General features: G+C 34.7%; 1 protein-coding gene across 2 annotated transcripts; it reads right to left on the bottom strand.

Annotated features, from left to right (window-relative positions):
- Positions 1-13233: 13233 nt before the first annotated feature.
- LOC128191515 (toll-like receptor 4) lies at positions 13234-20462 on the bottom strand. Of its 2 annotated transcripts, XM_052863619.1 has the most exons (3): positions 20209-20462; positions 16178-16260; positions 13234-16084 (listed from the first exon to the last, which is right to left on the bottom strand). In XM_052863619.1, the coding sequence occupies exon 3, from the start codon at positions 16038-16040 to the stop codon at positions 14214-14216; it is 1827 nt and encodes a 608-aa protein (XP_052719579.1). In that variant the 5' UTR covers positions 16041-16084; positions 16178-16260; positions 20209-20462; the 3' UTR covers positions 13234-14213. The 2 variants fall into 2 exon arrangements, with proteins under 2 accessions (XP_052719579.1, XP_052719577.1); XM_052863617.1 differs by lacking the exon at positions 20209-20462 and having other exon boundaries at positions 16178-16331.
- Positions 20463-21788: the final 1326 nt, after the last annotated feature.

Here is a 21788-nt window from a genome sequence, read left to right as displayed (position 1 = left end):
CTGACGGAAATATGTAGGTATATACATGTATCATATATATGATTCATTTCGAAAAAATAAATTGTGTTCTTTATTTGTTATACATGTAGTGCATGTTTCTTGTGTTTAATTGTTTACAATTTCTATTTACTAACCATATTTGAGTGTTAAACTTCGAATTATAAGCAAGATACATAGATTTGCTCACAATTCTATGTTTGTACACAGATCTTAAAAACTAAAGATTAAAAAAGTAAAAAAAATGTCAATATTTATTAAGAAAAATTTCAAAGTCTGTTCTTCCAGAAACCAACTTTAACAACTTATTGTATTGTAAACTTAACACCTTTTTAGCTCACCTGAGGGTGGGCCACAATGGGGGGTCGAAGTTTAACATAGGAATATATAGAGTAAATTTTTAAAAATCTTCTTCTCAGAATCTAATCAGCCAGGAAAGCTGAAACTTGTGTGAAAGCATCATCAGGTAATGTAGATACAAATTTGTGAAATTTATGACCCCCGGAGGTAGGATGAGGCCACAATGAAGGATCGAAGTTTTACATAGGAATATATAGAGTAAATCTTTAAAAATCTTCTTCTCAGAAACTAATCGGCAAGGAAAGCTGACACTTGTGTGGAAGCATCCTCAGGTAGACTAGATTCAAAGTTGTGAATACAGTACAGCTCACGAGTATCCCGACAAAAACACCGACCACCGTGTTTGAAAGTCCACGCTGAGCGTGGAAGTGTCGGTACCTTTGATCTATTGTTCTCTGTTACGGCCACGAAACGAGAAAAAACACGGCGCGACACGGTGCAACACGATGCAACACGGACAATAACACGGTGTAACACGCGGTATTTACCTGTGAAAAAAGGAGGATTTAGGAATAAAACTTATAAAGAATAAAATATTTATTGATGTACGTAAGAGAATCAAAGAAAAAGACAAAGAAATAGAAATAAATAAAATTTTTATGCACGCAATTTTCAGACGTATGCGATTGACACGGTTGATTTTTGTTAATATTAAAAATCGATATCGTCCACATAAAGGTTTGATCAATTAAAACACTAACACTTTCTTTTCCGTTTTAAAATTCAAATGAACGGTTCCATAAGTTTTTGTTTCAGTCCGTTTTTAAACGTAGTAGTAATCGTAGTTACTGTAGTTTGGCAGTTTCAATAGTGCATAGAACCATAACTGTGATCTTTTCTCACTTAAACTCTATTCAACGATTACAAATCTAACGGGTTGTTGAAAACAAATGTACTTTCTCTAAATAATATAATTATACAGCTTTATATGTAATATATTTTCAAATTTTCTTTCTTTTATACATATGTGTGATGTACTTGTCCATGTAGTACCGCACGGTACATATTCATAGCGCTAAGAATCCGTGGATCGGTACTTGATAATTTTTTATTTCATCATTATAGCAACTTGAGTTTAGAAATTATTTGTGTTCCAAGAAACTACTCAGTATTGCAATAATTACTGTTTGATTGTTTAATGATCGTCATATAAGAGAGAGAGAGAGAGAGAGAGAGAGAGAGAGAGAGAGAGAGAGAATACCAGTATGAGTTTAATATAAGTCCATTTTACTTGTAATTCAGTGTAATAAGTTAGATTTATAGTTTCCATTATATTGAACCCTTTTCCCTAAAATTGCGATAGAATATATGCAGTCAGGGTCCACGTGCTATCCCTGTCAATCAAATCAGCCCGCGAGATAGACCACGTGCTCCTTCCATGATATGGAAAAAATGTCGTTCTATTGTTTTTTTAAGTCCGCAAAATAGAAAAACGTTTAACAATGAAGTATTCAGTGTTTGAAATGTTAAGTTTCTTCATTCTTATACTGCATGCATGAGGGTTGGAATACTAAGTTGTAAAATCTCTCTCTCTCTCTCTCTCTCTCTCTCTCTCTCTCTGTGTATGTGTACTTTTGTGCAATCATTTTAGAATTATAAGAGTTCTATTTGTATGAATTTAATTCTTTTATTTTTGATCCATGGTTTTAATAACGATTTCAACACAATAACTAAAAGTTTGTAAAGTTCACGATGTAATAAGATTTTTCGTTAAAATTTCGACGCTATTTCACATCAGTAAAGTTGTGTTTATTCTAAATGCTTGCAAAAAGTTACCGGTATTATCTCATTCATCTTTTTAATCAATCAGGTTTTTTTTGTACATACATGTATGTGTACCCGGTAAATAATTTCTTATCGCAAGTTAATACTTTGTGAAATTCCCGCATTTATAGAGTTGCTGAATTGTTCCCCGGATCCACGCGCCGATAGTCTTACGTGTAGTTGTTTGTGTACATATCTACAGACAATTTTTTTGTTTGTTAGAGATTAGGAAAAATCATTGAACTAACAAAGTATAAGTAAGATATATTCAGACCATACACACGACGGGTTGTGATGAGTTACCAAACAGGTGTTCGCGGAAAGGTGTGAATAACGGCATCTCGAGTACACCTGTTCAGACGTCCAAATATACACACAGTTAGTGGTAAATTCCAGTGACACCTAACAAGACAGACAATAACACCTGTTGTGTATAGAACCCAAGATGAAAGACAATGCTGTGTATCTGATCAGCTTCCGTACATCGCACGAGTGATTTTTTCATGTGAAATCACGAGGACATTACGAACTATACGGAAATAAAGTTGAAAATTATTTTATGAAATGCGGGTATATTTTTAATACATGTACAATGCTTAAATATAATTTAACAAGAGTTTGTACATGCATTTATCTATAATATATAATATAAAAGTGATTTTTCGTTTATTTATTGCTACATAAATAGCTGAAGTCCAAATTATTCGAGTCACCGGTAATATGGGGTTGTTAGTTACTATAGCACATCAACAGCACATGTTTTTAGAAAAACATGGTCTGAAATATTTTCATTTCTCATTTTTAATTGGTTTAAAGTAAGGCAGTAAATTAATTAATAAATCAGAATTTGTTTACAGATAACAGAAATAAGACGTTTAAGCTCCCGACATTTTAATAGGATCGTCAGTTACAACATCTCGTGTGTTAAGAAAAAAAACAAGATGAATTAAATTGATTTGAATTTTGATTATATATTAAATGATTATTAAATATTTTTGGTGAATTTATTTCAATTTATTTAAGAACAAATGAATTAAAAGGTACCCATTTACGTCGAGTTTTCAGATCACAAAAAATTATCTTCACGTTGACAGCCTCGACAACTTTCTGGGTCCGTGCAACTTAAGTCGACATTCTTTTTTTTTTAAATATGAAAAGGATGTATATGTTTCAACCCTTGGTTAGCCACAATTTCTTTATTTCTAAACATACGCTATATCTATCAACGTCTCAGGTAACGATATCCACGGAGTAACACAGTGGCCACGGAGTTACACAGGCGGCCACGGTGCGACACGGTGCTTTTTCTTGAATTTTCCAATACACATACACGGTGTCACACCGTGTGCACGGTGCGACACAGACCGTTTTCCACCGTGTTTTTTACACGGTGGGTGTCGGGATACTCGTGAGCTGTACTGTATTATGACCCCCGGGGGTAGGGTCGGGCCACAATGGGGGTCGAAGTTTAACATGAATATATAAAGTAAATCTTAAAAAATCTTCTTCTCAGAAACTAATCGGCCAGGAAAGCTGACACTTGTGTGGAAGGATCGTCAGGTAGTGTAGATTCAAAGTTGTGATAATTATTACCCCAGGGGTACGGTGGGGCCACAATGGTGGGTCGAAGTTTTACATAGGAATATATAGAGTAAATCTTTAAAAATCTGCTTCTCAGAAACTAATCAGCCAGGAAAGCTGACACTTGTGTGGATGCATTCTCAGGTAGTGTAAATTTAAAGTTGTGAAAATCATGACCCCCGGGGGTAGGGTGGGGCCACAATGGGGGATCGAAGTTTAACATCTTTAAAAAACTTCTTCTCAGAAACTAATCAGCCGGCAATGCTGAAACTTGTTCGGAAGCATCCTCAGGCAGTGTTGATTCAAAGTTGTTAAAATAATAACCCCTTGGGGTAGAATGGGGCCACAATGGGGGGGGGGTCGAAGTTTTACATAGGAATATATAGAGTAAATCTTTAAAAATCTGCTTCTCAGAAACTAATCGGCAAGGAAAGCTGAAACTTGTGTGGAAGCATCCTCAGGTAGTGTAAATTCAAATTTGTGAAAATCATGACCCCCGGAGGTAGGGTGGGGCCACAATGGGAGGTCGATGTTTTACATAGGAATACACAGAGTTAATCTCAAAAAATCTTCTTCTCAGAAACTAATCAGCCAGGAAAGCGGACACTTGTGTGAAAGCATCCTCAGGTAGTGTAGATTCAAAGTTGTGAAAATCATGATCCCCAGGGGTAGGGTGGGGCCACAATGGGAGGGTCAAAGTTTAACAAAGGAATATATAGGGTAAATCTTTAAAAAAATCTTCTCAGAAACTAATCAGCCAGATGATTCTTCATAATTGTTAAGACTTTGGCCCCAGGACTATTGGCCTCCCGAGAAGGTTCAGAGTTTGATGTACGTTTATATCCCTTATATAAATTATATTGTTAAGGATCTTTTTGAGAACTGCAATACTCAACATATGATATGACTATAAAATCATCCTGTTAGAAAAGGGACTAATGATTATAAACATAAGAATATTCAAAGGAAAAAAAGGGTTTTTAATTATACAGGATCTACATGTATTATTATACATTGTCCAGATAGTTTGTATTATGACTCCATTAAGCTGATTTTATCATACCTATTGTTCCTCAGGTGAGCGATGTGGCCCATGGGCCTCTTGTTTTTAATGTGACTTAAATGAGAGAAACGGATTAATTAGATAAATTGATGATACGGATAAAACATTAAGTGGTACACAGCTCTAGATTTACTGTACTAAAAAGGAAAATGAAACCAACTTCATGAAAAATAAATTAGAAGGTGATAAAACAGTCCTTTGATCTTTTACTTTGCAGCTGACGAAACAGCAGGGTCCTTTTTATGATATTTAATTGCATAAACACAAAAAAGGCTTTCATAGTCCGATAAACAAATGCATACAAATCATTAATATGTAACAATAGTTTATTTTGAATGACATAACGCTGCATAGAGGCTTTCTTAATTTTATCGTTTATATTATATCAGAAGAACATGTTTCCTTAACCATTAAAACTTTATTTAAATTCTATTGTGTTCATATGGTAATAAATGGTTGAAAATAAAACATTGCTTTCTTTGATGTTTCTTGTCGGTACATGTACACTCACTTGCCAGACGTATTTCAATTTTTTCTGTTTTCCCTATATATTTCATTGAAAACAAGACTTATTTTTTTTTAAGTTTTCTGGTGTTTCTGTTTTGGTCAGCTTTTGAAGAAATTTATTTTGATTCGATAGATTCAATTTGCACTTTTTGACATACATTGAAATAGTTTTTTGACACTTCATTCGTAGAATTTGTTTTTCTAAACACAACACTAAGATATTATATATTATATTATGATTAACTTTACTATTTGTCTTTTACTCACGTCTTTCTGTTTTATGTCAAACGCTTTATTGAACATTTATAATGCTGTTATTTTCCAACGTTTCAACTACTTTGTACTGTTTGGTGTGCGGCCATAACAATGGCCAAATTTGAGGGAAAAAATTTAAATTACAGAAAATTGCAGCTAGAATTATACTGAACGTTAAAACCAATCATACTTCCTCTGTTGACATTTTTAGAGTTCTTCAATGGATGCTGATTCAGGATTTTTTGATATAACGAAAACTTTTGTTAGATTTTAAAATTTTAAAGGATATGACACCAGAACACATTAGTGTTTTTAGATATGTAAACCAAGTAAGTACTAGAGAAACAAGAAGTAGTGTAAGTGGTTTGTTATATGTACCAAAATCGAGGACTGAATATCATAAGCGCTGTTTTAGATTACCAACAGATAGTTTATGGAATCAACTGTCAGATTATGTTCGAACGTTTAACAGCATGGCTTATTTAAAACAAAATACGTAGGCTGTAACAGTACTATTTAGCCGAGTAAATTTTATAGATTATCAAGTCAGTGTATGTATATATATACTATATATTTATTGATGTGTGTGTATATTTTATTTATACTATTTATCTATGTGTTTTCTACTTCTTTTTGTATACAGTTGTATATGTTTTATACAGGACCACAATGTACGTTGTTGTGCTATCCTGTCTAAATAAAAGACTTTTATATTTTCTTTATGTAAATATATAATACATGCAAAAAATGTCCAATTCTTTTTCAATTCGCCAAGAGTGATTTTTTTGTACTTTTGAAAATGGACATGTACTTTATCGAATTAAAACTGATTAAACTACAATAAAGTGAATAAGATCACAGGTAACAGCAGGGAGTCAGGAAGTTGTGTTTTTTACTATATAAAAATAGGGGCAACCTTGCATGCATCACGTGCATGTGCATACCAATTGAACCAAAGAGTCTGACTTTTAGTATTTTCATAGCTGCAGAACTGTAGTTCCATGGGAAATTTGGGTTGATGGACCGTCAACCCCAATTTCCCTGGAGCTATAGTCCTGCAGCTAGTATTTTCAGTACTTAAATTATTTTGAAAGTAGAGGGACACCCCCCCCCGTCTCTTCGGGTGAACTTATGGAAATGAATAACTTATTCACCAATTTAGTGTTATATACTAGTGTTAAATATCATCATTTAAACAGATGTACAAATTACACACAACAAAAAACGACATATCGTTCTCGGGTTTTCTGTTTTGCAAAATATGAATCTTGTTCATGTTCCATAGCTTGGCATGTTTTTTATTTTTTAATTAGCTGCAGACCCATTTTTATATTAAAATGGGCTAAAAATCAAGAAGAGTTTACGGTCTCGAACAATGCATTGCGGACGATTTGCTAAAAGAGTTACTTAGCAATCGTAACTATATATACAATATGATATGTGCTCGGTCATTTCCGCTCGCAAAAAATAACTTTTGCGAGCAGAAATGTCCGAGTAGTTACATGTACAATTAAAAAGGTTAGGCCACCAATAACGCGTTTCCGGTTATCAGAAAAATATTTGTTATTTGCGTGGACCGTGAGGTCCACGCAGAAATCAAGGTCCACGCAGAAAATATATAAGCGAGGTTAAACCGGATGCTATGGAGAACATTAAGCCTGCGCATGAGCTAGCCTGGTTCCTGTGTGGTAGCTCAGGGAACCAGGCCCTGGGGCCATAAAACTTAGACGAGCTTACTTTTGATCTAAGTCTCACTTTTACAAAAGGAACATATAGTGGAAAAGTGAGACTGAGATCAAAAGTGAGTTTGTCTAAGTTTTATGGCCCCGGGGCCAGGCTAGCACACGTTATCAGAATCGGGATCGGGATTCCGTATCATATGCACACATAAGTTCAAAGGCGCTGTAATTGTAAAGTTCAGTTCAGAAACAAAGTATTCGTTTTAAAGAAATGATTGGCATGTGATATGAACTATCAGTATTATGAAATAAGTTAATGTTATGCCGAAACTACAACATGCATCACATAGCATAATTTGCAATGTTTTGTTGTTTTCCGAATACACATGTAACTTAACTTCACTTTTGCAGTAGGCGAGGGTAGAGTACTTCCCGATTATTTTTTTAAAGCATTTAAGTATGGTTGAATGATTATGTCACTGTATAAAAGTTTAAATCTCAAGAACAATGCATCAAAATATAAAAATTTTAATTTACACTAAGCTGTCACTAATAGTAACAAAGTAGTGCGAATAGTAGAATTCACCGAATGCCTGATACTATACATGCAAACTTCATTCATAGATAGATCATAATTATTTTAGAAGTATGAACCCTTTTAATTCTGAGATAAAAACTCTATACATACATGTATACGTAATACAACGTACAAATTTAGTGGTTAGAAGCACAGGGGCCAAGCCCGTTTAACATTAATTTCAATGTAACCATAAATAGAGAAAGGGGTCGAACTCCCAGATAAAACAACTACCAGCTCGCTTCAAAAGCCTAATAAATCAATTAGGCGAACATTTTTTTTTTAATTGGATTACGGATTTTTTATTTTAAAAATTGGGTCGGTAGGTCGAAAAAAAAAAAGAAAAAAAAACCTGGCAAACTTCAAAGAAACAAAATAAGTCTTATGTTTTGTTTGATTTTTTATTTACTATTCCATGTACACATGCTTAAGTGTGTCTTTGGGCCACTTTTAGGGCATTCCGAACCGCAGGTCTCACACCTCTACTGACACACGATTTACAAATTCAGGCCTCTCACACCTATTTTTGGTACTGGGGCCGGGGCCAATGGATTGGGAAAAATGCAACGTTTTGATAGAAATTGGGAATTTTTTTCCTTGCTTAATGTACAGTCCTATGAACAAAAACCAGGGTATATTGATAGGATTTTTTAAAAGTTATTTTTTTTTTAAAATTATTTTTAAAACTGGGAACATGTGTGTATAATAAGGAGAAGGAAAAAAGTGTATTTACAGTGTGTGATACAAGTTTGTTACTGACTGAAGATGTAAAATTTCCCAAAAGGTTTTTTGTGTTTAGTAGCCTGCTATATGTCAAATGGCATAGAAAATAATAAAAGTTTTTTTTTTAGAATTTAAAAAAAAGGTTATCTTATTTTTATTAATGTAAAATTTAATCTATATTTGTATTTATACCTTTTACAGATAAATGTTTCCTGATTGTGTTAGCCTATTGATAATATTTATTAAATCAGTCTCTGTACTTCTGTGTATTTGGGGTATTAGTCCAACCCATTGACCCACTTACTACCGTTTTGTAGAGGATCTAGATCTATTTAGACCAAAAATTTTATAATTATTTTAACATTTACTGCAGAATTATAAACTACTAACAGCTTATCAACTAACCGTAATATCAGAAATAAAAGTAAATTAATAAACATCGTTTTTAAAATTACACCATCTCTGTCTGAGGAAATTCTGGCTAAGTTACCGATCACAAGAAACAGTTTACAACGCGATAGTGTTGCACATATTCACAGTGCCTTTATGACTGCTGAATATACAATATATATTTAGAATAAGTGTAGTTTTCTTTTAAGTTACTTTATTAATTTTAGGCGATCTCAAATTGGGGAAAACACTCAATTTTGGGGGAAAATATGCCTTTTCACGTTGGGAATAGGGCCGAATATCGCCCCCAATTAAAGAGAATCGAGAGGCCTGAAATTGGTCTTACAATGAAATATTGTTGCTTTAACTGATGCAAAATGTCTCCATCATATATCGTACTTCTGTCTGACGACTTTATCATGTTTATTTCCAAAACTTTGAAACATAATATGTACGTGGGTTCTTACACTTTCAAGAACTTCTGACACCGCTTGCCCCCAGTATGTGACAACACTGTTTCAAGGTCTTAAACGACAGTTTAATGTCATTTTTGCAAATGACAGATATGTGAAAGTATGCCATTTAAATGATAAAACACAAACCACCGTTAGACAACATGGCACATGTGTGATAGAGAAGTCCGTATTCCAAACTCGATAAATTTTAAAACTGAAAGTGTAAAAGTTAAGGTAATTTTTTCGTGAATGAAACCAATTTATGTGGTTTTTATTGATATTTTTCACCAGCCATTTTATTTTATTTTTTGTATTTCTTTAAATTTATGTCGGTCAGTAAAAAAAAATTTAGAAAAGTGCATTTTATTTTTTTTCTAAAAGTCAAAAAAATTCGGTCGGCGGATCCGTAATCCAACTAATAAAAAAACGTTCGCCTTAATTTTTAAAACACTCGCAATATTCAGAAAAGTAATGTCTAAGATACACTCATGCCGAATTTCAATTGATGGGTCCTAAAATAGCGGAGATATACGTCATTATTCTCTCGAAGTCGCCAGATTATTTTTACTCGGACATTTACCGGTCCAGGGCTCACGATGGGATTTTGCCTATGACAACAGCAGTATTGCAACAAGTCGAGAATCATTCTTTTCTGAAAAATACATGCATATTGCGAGTGTTTTAAAAATTAATTGATTTATTAGGCTTTTGAAGCGAGCTGGTAGTTTTTTTTATCTGGGTCAGAGTTCGACCCCTTTCTCTATTTAACATTGAAATTAATGTTAAAACGGGCTTGGCTATGGTGTTCCGATGGGGCCACTTCGACCTTTGCACTTTCGCCATTAGGTCGAAGATGCGAGAGTGCGAAGTTGCGAAGGCGAGAGTGCGACGGCGAAGGAGCAAAAGTGCGAAGATGCGATGGCGAAGGGGCGATACTATTATCGCTCCTTCGCCTTCGCAACTTCGCACTCGATCTCGCCTTCGCAACTTCGCACTTTCGCCATCGCCTTTTTTGATAGCATTCAGAAAGTCTCGGTCGATTACATAGAATATGATGCAGGCACCGTACTCGCCAAGGTTTTCCGATTAATCCATGATATTATTGGTACGCATGCGCTAGGCCATTGTGCTTACTATGAATGTTTATAAATATTTCAATGTGTATATGTGACATACACTATCTTAAGACTAAGATATGTCTCAGATGATTTTTCTTAGGACACATTTTAGTCATAAGAGAGTTTCTCGAAGCCGTCCCAACTTACGACACCTCTTAAAAATCAACCTAACTTTAAGACATCCCAACAGCTGTCTTATCCTCAATAAACTCAACAGTTACATGTATATTGTGAACCACCACTTCTTAAAATAAGTTTGCGAGTATACCTTAAACTTCAATTTCACTGTTCATTTCCTTATTTTCAATTCAATTTTTTTACATGGTCTCCTAAAAATGTGTGTGTGTGTGTGTGGGGGGGGGGGGGACTCCTTGTTAATTCAATTTTTTGTATGTAAATTCAAGAAAAATCTTTGCTGTGCAAAAATGTGCCCCCCCTCCCCCCCCCCCCCCCCCCCCGATGCTACGTGCCTGCAGTAAACATGTAGATTGTGAACCATCACATCTTAAAATGGGAGGAACTGATATATACCATGTAATCACCATGCAATAATACTTTGGGATATAAACAAGTACCCAGACAATAGAAGTACATGGATTTGAATGTTATCGGAAGATACAGCATTAATGGATTCAGTGAATATATTCACCTGTACATTTTTTCTTTAGTTTTATTTGAGTCTAAAATATAACACAAACAATGTATGAATAAATTATTTACGTTGGGGGGGGGGGGGGTTACGAGGAATAATTTTTAATTTAAAGTTGCTTGTCGGTAGGGGGATCCGAGACTTAATTTCATTAATTGTACCATGATTTTTATCTAGTTTGAATTCAAACACTCAACACTCACCCCCCCCCCCCCCACCCCCAAACCACGCAAGGTTTATGATACATTGAGTACAATAACTGTTTACTTATTTAAAAAAAAAAAACAGAAAATTTCCCGTTTAATATTTACATGTAGATTTAAATGAGCCTTTTGTAATGTGTATTTTATTAAGGAAATACTAGTAGTATGCGGCGAATTAATTCTGATTGGAATGTAAAGACAAAATGATAAAAAGAATATCAATGATAGATCCAAATGATAACATTGTTTGAGAAAAAAAAAGACACAATTTAAATTTAATAAAAACATGATGAATATCATTGTATGTATACATATGTACACATGCATGTACATGCACACCATTGTCTACATTTATCTGGGTAAGATATGCATGAAAACATTACAGTTTCAGCATATCAGATTCGCGCGAAGAACCGAAAGTTTCCACTACTTAGAACGAATCCTATTTCTCTGCTATGAAAATATCCCTCCCCTCCCACCTCCACCCTGGAGTTACATGGGTTTGATTTAGGTAACATGACTTGTAGGAGTGTTTAAAACTCTGTGTCGGGGAATTTCTCCCCTAAGTAAGGTGACCAAGGCTCGATGATATTTTAAATGGAAGATGAAATTTACTAAACGTATTAACATGAACTGCGTGATTAAAAAAATCGAGCAAATAAAATAAATAATCGTCACTGGTGAAGAAATCTCTGAAAATGTAATTGCTTAATATTCAAGTATGTTTATGATAAACACTCAGAATACTTTTTGCACATTGTATTTTGCTGATATTTTATTTAGTCAATATAAGATACCTTAATTTAGGATTCGTCTAAGATAGCTTCGGTTTACATCCTACGATATGTCTTAGAGTGGTCATAAGATGTGTCTTAAGATATATCCTAGGAATGTATTAACTTAGATCTTAAGATATTTTCATGAACATGGCCAAATCATGATCTAAATATAATTATCCCGTGGATTGAGGCACTTCTCTTGTGGTCATGATATAGTTATGTCGTAACGATATTTTTGTCAACACTGTGTTTTTAGAACACTTAATCTTTTATTTGTAGCTAGTATCTAATGTAACTTGGAATACGAATCAAATGTCAAAAGTTCGATGTGGAGATATAGAGGTCGCTATATCAATTATCCAGTGTGGTACACTCTTTTTGTTACCTCCTTACCTCGGCTTGAAAGCGTTTTATGAAAGATCACATCAAGAATCCGTGCTTCTCAATTACTTCATGCGTATCGGGTATCAATCTCGCATTTCAAAATTTTTACGAGTAAATTCTTTTCACTCTGGCAGAATAAAATAGACCCTCATTAGAACCATTATTAAACAAGTGCAACCCTCAACTACAAAGTATCAGAGACACCGTTTATCACTTGTATGATCTAAATTACGAATTTCCGCTGGAGTATTTTTCTGATTAGTGTCATATAAACTTGATAACAAAAAAAAAATGTTAAAGAACAATTTTCTATTTCATACCGGCTTACAAGTTACGTGGTTTTTTGACGTTGATTGAGGTGTATTGCTTTGATGATTTCGTTGTAATTATTTCATTGTAATCTTTAACAATTTCAGCATAACGCTAAAACGAAATGATCCAACCTATCTATTTTCACAAAGGCTCTTTATTTGTCAGCCTGCAACAGATATTCATAATGAACCCGTGGTATGAAAAAAGTCAAGTCATTGTTTTATTGATTTAATATTTACAATAAATACACAAATTTCATAATAAAAAAAAATGCAAGCACAATTATAAAAAAAAAGCTTGCTTGCAGTTCCTATTTTCCCACCACGGAACTAACTACTAAGTTCGAGTCGAAAATTATTATATTGGACTGGAACAGCTGGTTGTGAATTCGAAATAACAAAGCGTAATGTCTATTAACGATTTTTGTTTGGGGGGGGGGGTCTTTCTGTAATATTTTGGTGACTTGTAATATCTATATTGTTTCATACCGTTGTACTTCTTAAAACATTATCAGACAAACAGCACGATATCCATCAGTGATAGAAAAAAAAACCTTTATTAACCAAAAATCCATAGTCAAATTAGACTGTGGCATAGCTCGGGACAAAAATATTTGTAAGACTGGGACTAAGCACAATTTTAAATATGGTGGCAGTAATTTTAATCTTGGACAAAGCAATTAAAGTTGTAATTCACGGTTACTATGCATTCTTTTGCATGTTTTGAAATTTTATATTACCATGACCCTTTACCAACTCTAGGCAACCTCCGTTTTTGGAGGTTAAATTTTTTTGGGAGGATTTGATTTGAACATATTTTATTGTATATATATAAAAGATACATATTCAAATGGTTCGGACACAAGTTCTGACAACTTAGTAGATCTTACTTGGAGGATAGATGCCTGCCTAAACTGTGTTGCTTCTATACATTTTGACATGGATTAAAGAGCTGATCAGTTGGTTGTAATGAAATTATCATTTGTTAATTTGATCTTACGACTAAGTCAAATTTCGAAATGTGTATTGCTAGTAATTTACTACGTGTATAAGAACAAGTTCAGGATGCTTGTGGAAAAATACCGACACAAACAGAATTTTTTTTCGGAATTTGCAATTAAAAAAAAACCCAACGTTTTTAAAACAATTTGTAAGCACGTGCTTAGAGTGCTTCAATGTAGCTACGCCACTATAAGAATATAAAATGCCACTAAAAAGAAAATATGAAACGAAAGATAAAAAATAAAATTCTGACATAGATTTTTTTGTTTACGGTATTTATATTAATTCACCTTACGTAGTATAAAAACGTAATACATGCCTAACTTTAAATATAACGGTTGCATCAAATATACACATGTAAACTCTAAAAGAAAATTAGTCCAAATGCCGCAGACTTTGTGTGTAATGTCCGTGTTTCACTTCGTCTCAATGCTATAATGCGTCTCAGGATCTAGAGGAACGTCCTCCAAATTGTTTAAAGTGGTAGATACCTCCTTTGCAGCCGACTTGATTGGCGCAGAGCACACGTCAGACACTGCATAAATAAGACGGTCCCAGAAAAGGGTGTCCGTCCGTTTGAGATAGGTGTGGGATTGAAGGAAGTAGTTCATCTCTGGCTCCAGGGTGTCAAGGTTAATCTGGTCCATCAGAATGACGATCAAATGGCGCCTCCTCTCCAGCAGAGTTTGGTGGAAGGCTTTACGGAACTCTAACAGGCACCACTCGCTCTGTAGAAAGTTCTGGGAGAGGACAATGATGGTATGGCGGCTTTTTTCTACGCTTTCGATGATGTTGTCAGAGATGCATGCCCCAAGAATGAAATGCTTGTGATGGAGGCAGAGCCTGAGCGGTGGACACAGACCCTCGAGACGCTTACACAGTGTCCCCATCACCCAACTCTCGTCCAGAGCGCTGTACGAAACAAATGCGTCGTACTCCTTTAATCGAATGACGCCACTTCTATGTGGTCTCCAAAAGCGGATTCCTAGCCTCGTATAGGTCAATATCTTAATCTCTTTCCTAAACTTCACAACAAGACAAACAATTGTTATAAATGTCAGCACAATTAAACCAATATAAAGTTCTTGAAACGTCCACGATCTGAGTCGAGAAGGGCTGTTTGGACAAAGAACCAAAGAGTCCAAAGACCTTAACGGCATCCCTTGTAGGCTTGACGGATAGTAACAGGTTTCGTTGGCTAGATAATGGTAGTTGACGGCCCAGGACTCCTCAATCTGATTCCTGACAAATTGGAGGACTGGTTCCAAGTCACTCTCGCACGCACAAACGAATTTGTTCTTGGCAAAATCCACAGCCATGTTGCTCATCTTGAGTTTTTCTATCAAGGTCTTGGTGATTCTTGAGATATTATTATGACGCAGAATCAGTTTAATCAGTTTACCAAAATGATTCGGTCTTCTAAGATATGGAATCTCCCTTATTCTGTTATGTGAGAGATCAATTATTCTGAGTGACCTGAATTGGCGAAACCAGTTGTATTCCGTAAAACGGGCCGGTATAAATTCTAAATTTGCGTCTGAAAAATTTGCAGTGTGCAATTTTTGGAAACTTCCAAATCGTAGAAAATAAAATATTTCATTTTCGATCTTTCGATCTAATATTCCAAAAGGGGACTGAAAGCCCGATCTTTCATACATCTCCAAATTGTCATAGTAACAAATGTTTCCAAAAGGCATGTCTTGGAATCCATCAAAACCATTAGAATTACTCATCTTATCAAATTTTGTATATCTCAGCTTCAAGACACGTAAGCCCCGCGGGAAAAAGGTCATACATCCGTAGATTTTCTGCAAACGTTCAGCTTGTTCCAAGACACCAGTTTTATTATACAGATACGAAGAATTGATGATTTCTAAAACCTCCAACGTTCCAGAGGCTGGCTGCGGTGGCGTGTCCAGCTCCTGAAACTCGGCAAATAAGCCCTTTATTTTGACGCAGTTGTTAATTCTTAGCTCTGTCAGATTTCCTGCCTCCATTGGGTGACTGAGAGTCAAGTTCCCACCGACACACACGATGTCCAGATGAATGGCTGACCTGACTTGCTGTAGAACCCATCGACGAACATCTGAGAAGTTCAGTCCAGAGCGCACCTCACAATGGACCTGTAGTACGATGCCGTTATCAGTTGACGTACAGTTCTGGTTATGAATGACGTCAACAGCAGTGTACCCCCCGAGACTGACCAACGTGACTAACGATGTCCATACAAGCGTGGCTACCATACTGACGTTGTGTGCACGTCTGCCAAAGAGTCTCGTTAACTATTCTATAAAAAATGATTGACCAATACATTAATTGTATTGTAATTTGTATTGTAATATTGTAATTTAATACGGATAGTCTAATAAGAAATGATTACCTTGGACAATTGAGTTTTTTCTGCGTCCGTTCATTCACTAGTCACCATGAGTGTGTGTCCTGTATGGGCGTCCTCTCTCTAACCTAGATCAATTCGTTTTGTCATAGAGTTTATTAGTTATGCATCCGAGTTCCCCTTACAAATAGGGAGTAATCAGTAATTATTAATAGTTAGGTTTGCTATAACCAATGAAAAAAGATGATATTGTTATCATCTAATGTAAATAATAAAATTATTTCTCTGTCTCCAGCACTTAGACAAATACAGTTATAGCATATGTCAGAAAGGGGTATTGTTTATGAAATGTTAGAATAAAATGTATTGAAAACACAATGGTCCAAGGAGATCAAGTTCATATATTGAAAGCATCAGTGCATATATTAACTTACCATTGCAATGTTCCACCATTTCAGTATAATGTTCAAAGGTATTAATGTTTTTTACATAAAAAGTAAACAGTGGGCATATTTTCTCTCTCTCTCTCTCTCTCTCTCTCTCGTTTGCTTGCTTTTTGTGATTTTCATATATTTGTTGCTCTTTTGTTATTTTTCACCTGCAGTAATTTGATACGAGAGTGTAAAATTTATGAGTAGTGAATTCAATTGATAAAAAGACATTTTTCTCAAATCACTTTTTAAGGTTTAATTTGAACTGCTGGTATGCGGTTTCCAACTAAATCACAGCACGCTAAATGCTCAAAACTCGAAAATATCATCTGCCGAACAATTTGCATTACACTTGACATGTATTGTGCTTAAAAGCGATGACTGCAAAATGCAATATATCAAAGCCATCACACTTTTCTTATTGCATGGCAAATTATTTTTCGCATGGTTGTCAAGACAAGTGGTTACCAAGTCATCCAGCAAAAACACACCTTATCTTGAGACCATTATATTATTTAAATCTGGTCAGATTGGGGTTTGTGATTTTGGTAAAATTATCAGGCATATTTATTAAATGTTCCTTAACTTTAAATGCTTTAAATAATTGACCATAAACTAAGCTTTTTACAATCTCTTTTTACAGACGCGTCAGCGAGAATTAATACATTTCTCCTTAACACGTTAAATATCTCTAAAATCAAATTAATATTTTATTTCTGAATCAATGATTGACACTATCTTTGACCATCTCTAAGAGTTAAATTGCACAACGTAAAAATTAAATGTATGTGTATGCTGAGATTTGAGCTTGGCCAGCAAATTTAAAATATATTTTTGGTAGCCAAGCGTCTGGCGGAGTCTGACAACCCTGGGGCCAATCGAGAAACCTGTCACGATACAGAACTCTTTCAAAACCTACATTTATCATGGAACTCCGACATATTTACATATATTATGATCTGCGCTATGGCATTAAGGATATGCACGTTCATTGGCGGCATGTTAACATAATTATCTTGCATGTCAACATATTTATCTTGCATGTCGACAGATTTGATTAAAAAATCACTTGCAAACAGGGGGCAGAGATATGCCACTATAGCGGCGGACAGAAAAAGTCGTTTTCCAGCATCAGATGAAAACGTCTTAATGCAAATGAAATAATCTGGATGGGGCGTATAGAGCTTACAATCAATATCTAAATAAAGCTTCCCCCGAAAATTTCAAAAGTTTAGTCGTTACAATTCTTAAAGATGCACATGTGCCATGCGACATAAACGTAGAACTTTTAACTTACATTAGTCATCCTAAAGATAGAACCATTTTAACAAGAGCTTGGACTCTGGGTAGTTGTGTCAAATAGAAATGTGACATGGGCCTGTCTATTTCATTGCTGTCCACTCCGCCATGGATTTTTGAAATCAACAAGATTTGTCTGGCTTTTGATCTAAAGACTACGCAATCGGTGCATACTTCGCTTGAAACCGCGTCATTTTTATCTTGTTTTGACGCAAGAAATAAGATTGCTACTGAAAGTCTAAGGTCTTGTTAAAATGGGTCTATTTTATTCAAAAACCAACAATCCACTCACCCCCAACCCAAAAAAACAGGTGTAGAAGTACGAAAAAGCCACGAGGCGAAAATAACCCTGTATTATATAGTTTACTAGAACATTACATCTGTCATAGATTGTCTGTTTTAATTGCCTTTGTTATAAATTTGTTCTTTTCCTTTTTTTTTGCTAACTGTTATCAGTTGTGTCTTTGAACAACCATATCCACATTTGTAGTCCCCTACAGAGTCGCATGTTGGTGTATAGAAACTGTCCTCCCTAAACAGACGGGCCAGAACGTCGAGTTCCTATCAGGTATACAGCCAAGTAGCTTTTTTGACAAAGATCGCTTCCACAATTCGAATGCGACATCGGACAAATCGTCTGGAATTGGGAATAATGTATAATTTGTGTACACTGAAACATTAACTTTCTCCCAAAATCACCGCGAATACGTAATTTACATCGATTTGTTTTGAATTAAAAAAAAAAGGTCGCCTTCCACAATCAACGGTAATGGTTCATCTTTACAAAAACGCTGATGCTTGGAGTACACAGAATGGTATTATTATCAATAATTCAAAAATACAAGAACAGTTGGTCATAATTGGTTTGGAACAAGTCAGGCTAAATAACGAGCACAGACCCAAAGGGACACGTAATAGGAAACTAGAGACTAAGCCGCTTGTCATCACTCGATGACAAGTAGTTAAACTTATTTAGTAACCAATAAAAAATGAATTAAGAGTACAAAAATTACACCAAAGCCTTTGTGTATTACAGACTCCCTTGAATTTCTGAAATTTTATCTGTCTCTATCATTATATGCTAGGCTCCAGTTTATAACAAAAGTTTGAGAAGGAAAACGAACATTTCTAAACAAAACAAAAAATTATTTTCGAGTCGCACGCATTATTAAAGAATTGATAATTTCAGTCAAATGCAAAATAAAAAAAAAAAGGGGGGGGGGGGGAGTGACACCATAACAATGAGGAGATATGAATTTGACAGATTGACACGCATCATGCATGACAATATGACCCGCTTTATTTCACACCTGCTTAAAACTGGGTAAGAAGTTTTTTGGGTTTTTTTAAAACATGAAATACTTGATATTTCCCATAGTTATATATGATATAAATAAAATCTGTTTGAAGTATGGAAAGCCACAGGGTACCCCCCCCCCCCCCCCCCCAACATTATTAAAATGTCTTTACAACTGACCAAAATAATAATTACATTTAATCTATGCTGGTAAAATAAACATATTTGACAAAGTTTAGATTAATTTTTTTTGTGGAAAGATAATAATTGTGCAATTTGGGGATGGTTGCGTGAAATTATTATTTTGGCCAGTTATGTAGGAACACACAATAATATTGTGGGTATACTAGTAATGTTTCACAAAACTAGCATACCTTAAGATAATCGCGAGATTGATAAAATTCTTAAAACACTTGGATACTGTACTAAACTCTACTGAAACAAATGCGGCGGAATGAGATTTATTTCAATTCAATTCAGTTTATTTATCAAAATGGTTCATGAAGTTTATTATAACTTTTATACGGTTATATACATTTATCATATGTAGCATAATTTAGATTCATTTATATACTGTATATTAACAAAACGTGAATATCAATCATGCCGAAAAAACATCGTCATTTATTTTCTTAATGAACAAGGATTTATCCGGAGGGAAGTGTCTTTTTGGGATGGCAAAAATATGGAAAATTTGGGCATCATTTGCCAGATTTGACTACAGTTCCAAGTAGCTTTTATTATGTGTGATGAATTCATTATTTGTTTACAATATTTTATACGATGTCTTGTGTTAGATACTAACTTCGCTGCACATGATGGGTGCTCTCTGAGTTTATGCTAGTGGAATTTTAGGACAAGCTTTTCTCCTCATGCAGCATTTCAAAAATTCAAAATATTAACTAGATATTTGTAAACTTCAAATAGATAGAGCATAAAGTATGAACTACTTAATTACTAACTAACCATACAAATAAAAAAGTTAACTGATTTTGCCGGTATGACTTTATAATAAGCTAGAGGGAAAAAAATTAGCATGGAAATTTAACCTTTGAACGTTGTTTCATTTTCCACGGCTTGTGTTCGCCAGTCTAATTCATCTGTTAAGAACATCTGTACCTAGATGGCTTCAGCGTGGGAGATCATATTTTTGAACTCATGCAAGATACAGATGCATTAATAAAATTAAGAAGCAATTAATTTTTTATATCCTTTCAATGTTGTTAATGATTTTGATTTTGAGAATGACATAGAATCATTTAGAACCATTTTAACAAGACCTTGGAGTTTCAGTAGGACGTAGATATCTATTTCTTGCGTCAAAACAAGTTCAAAATGACGCGGTTTCAAGCGAAATATGCACCGATTGCGTAGTATTAGCTCAAAAGCCAGAAAAATCTTGTTGATTTTAGGAAGCCATGGCTGAGTGGCCAGAAATGAAATAGACAGGCCTACGTCACAATGCTGTTTAACACAACTACCCAAAGTCCAAGCTCTTGTTAAAATGGTTCTAAACAAGACCTTGAATTTTCGGTAGGATGTAACTATCTTTTTCTTGCGTCAAAACAAGTTAAAAATGACGGTGGTTTCTGGTGAAATATACATCGATTGCGTAGTCTTAGCTCAAAAGCCAGACAAATCTTGTTGATTTCAAAGAGCCATGGCTGAGTGGCCAGAAATGAAATAGACAAGCCTACGCCACAATGCAGTTTGACACAATTACCCAAAAGTTTAAGCTGCTGCTAAAATAGTTCCAAATGATAACTACTAGTATTCTGCCAAATGCTACCGATTTTTCGATGTGTTTCAAAACATCATTATAGATCGTCATGAAGCACATCTCAGGGTAAAAGTTACGACAGCTTTGTGAAAAGAGCCCCTGAGTCAAATTTGGTTAAAGTGGAATTGTGTATGGAATCAATTTTCCACTCTCATAATCATTCAGTAAAAATCGCAACTAATATTACTGACATCTAATTTTCTTTTCAACATGACTTAAAAATAATACATAGCATTCAAAAAAGCACATGCCAGATCAAGGATTGCTTTTCGGGGGGGGGGGGGGGGGGGTCGAGGAACAATTTGGTTTTTCAGGGGGTTCGAAGCCTATTTTCAGGATAAGGAATTTTACAACGTTATTATAATAATGAAACGTACAAACTTTTAAAGTGTTTATGGTATTTGTGGAAATAGCTATCTATTCATAGTACCGTTTGACTTATTTTCTATTACTTCAAAGGGAATGTGATAGATACCGGTATAGTTACATGTCATAAGATTTATTTTGAAGAAATAAAAATAGAGATTAAAAGATTTTTATGAGAGCAACCATACCAAAAACAGAGATCCTGATATGAATAACTGGTTTTTTAAATTTTTTTTATTAGTTTTACAAGAGTGTGACAACAGATGACTTTATTTACCCGCTATAAAGTATGACTTCAAGGTTTTAGGGTGTAAAAACTTAATAAAATCAACAGGTTGTGTTTTTACCAGTCATACCAATCATCTGGTATATGACTTTCTTTTTAGTTTAATGCAGCTTAATTTTACACCCGTCGCTAAAAAATATCCATCATTCCGAAATTGTCCCTTAAAATAAGCCGAGAAGGTATGAATGAAACTTTTG

The sequence above is a fragment of the Crassostrea angulata genome, chromosome 7 (assembly GCF_025612915.1).
Source record: "Crassostrea angulata isolate pt1a10 chromosome 7, ASM2561291v2, whole genome shotgun sequence".
Lineage (NCBI taxonomy): Eukaryota > Metazoa > Mollusca > Bivalvia > Ostreida > Ostreidae > Magallana > Magallana angulata.
This window is presented reverse-complemented; position numbering and strand designations above follow the sequence as displayed.

What these genes read in the sequence shown, in the direction of transcription:
- LOC128191515 (XM_052863619.1), bottom strand. Translation starts at nt 16,040, where the DNA reads ATGGTAGCCACGCTTGTATGGACATCGTTAGTCACGTTGGTCAGTCTC.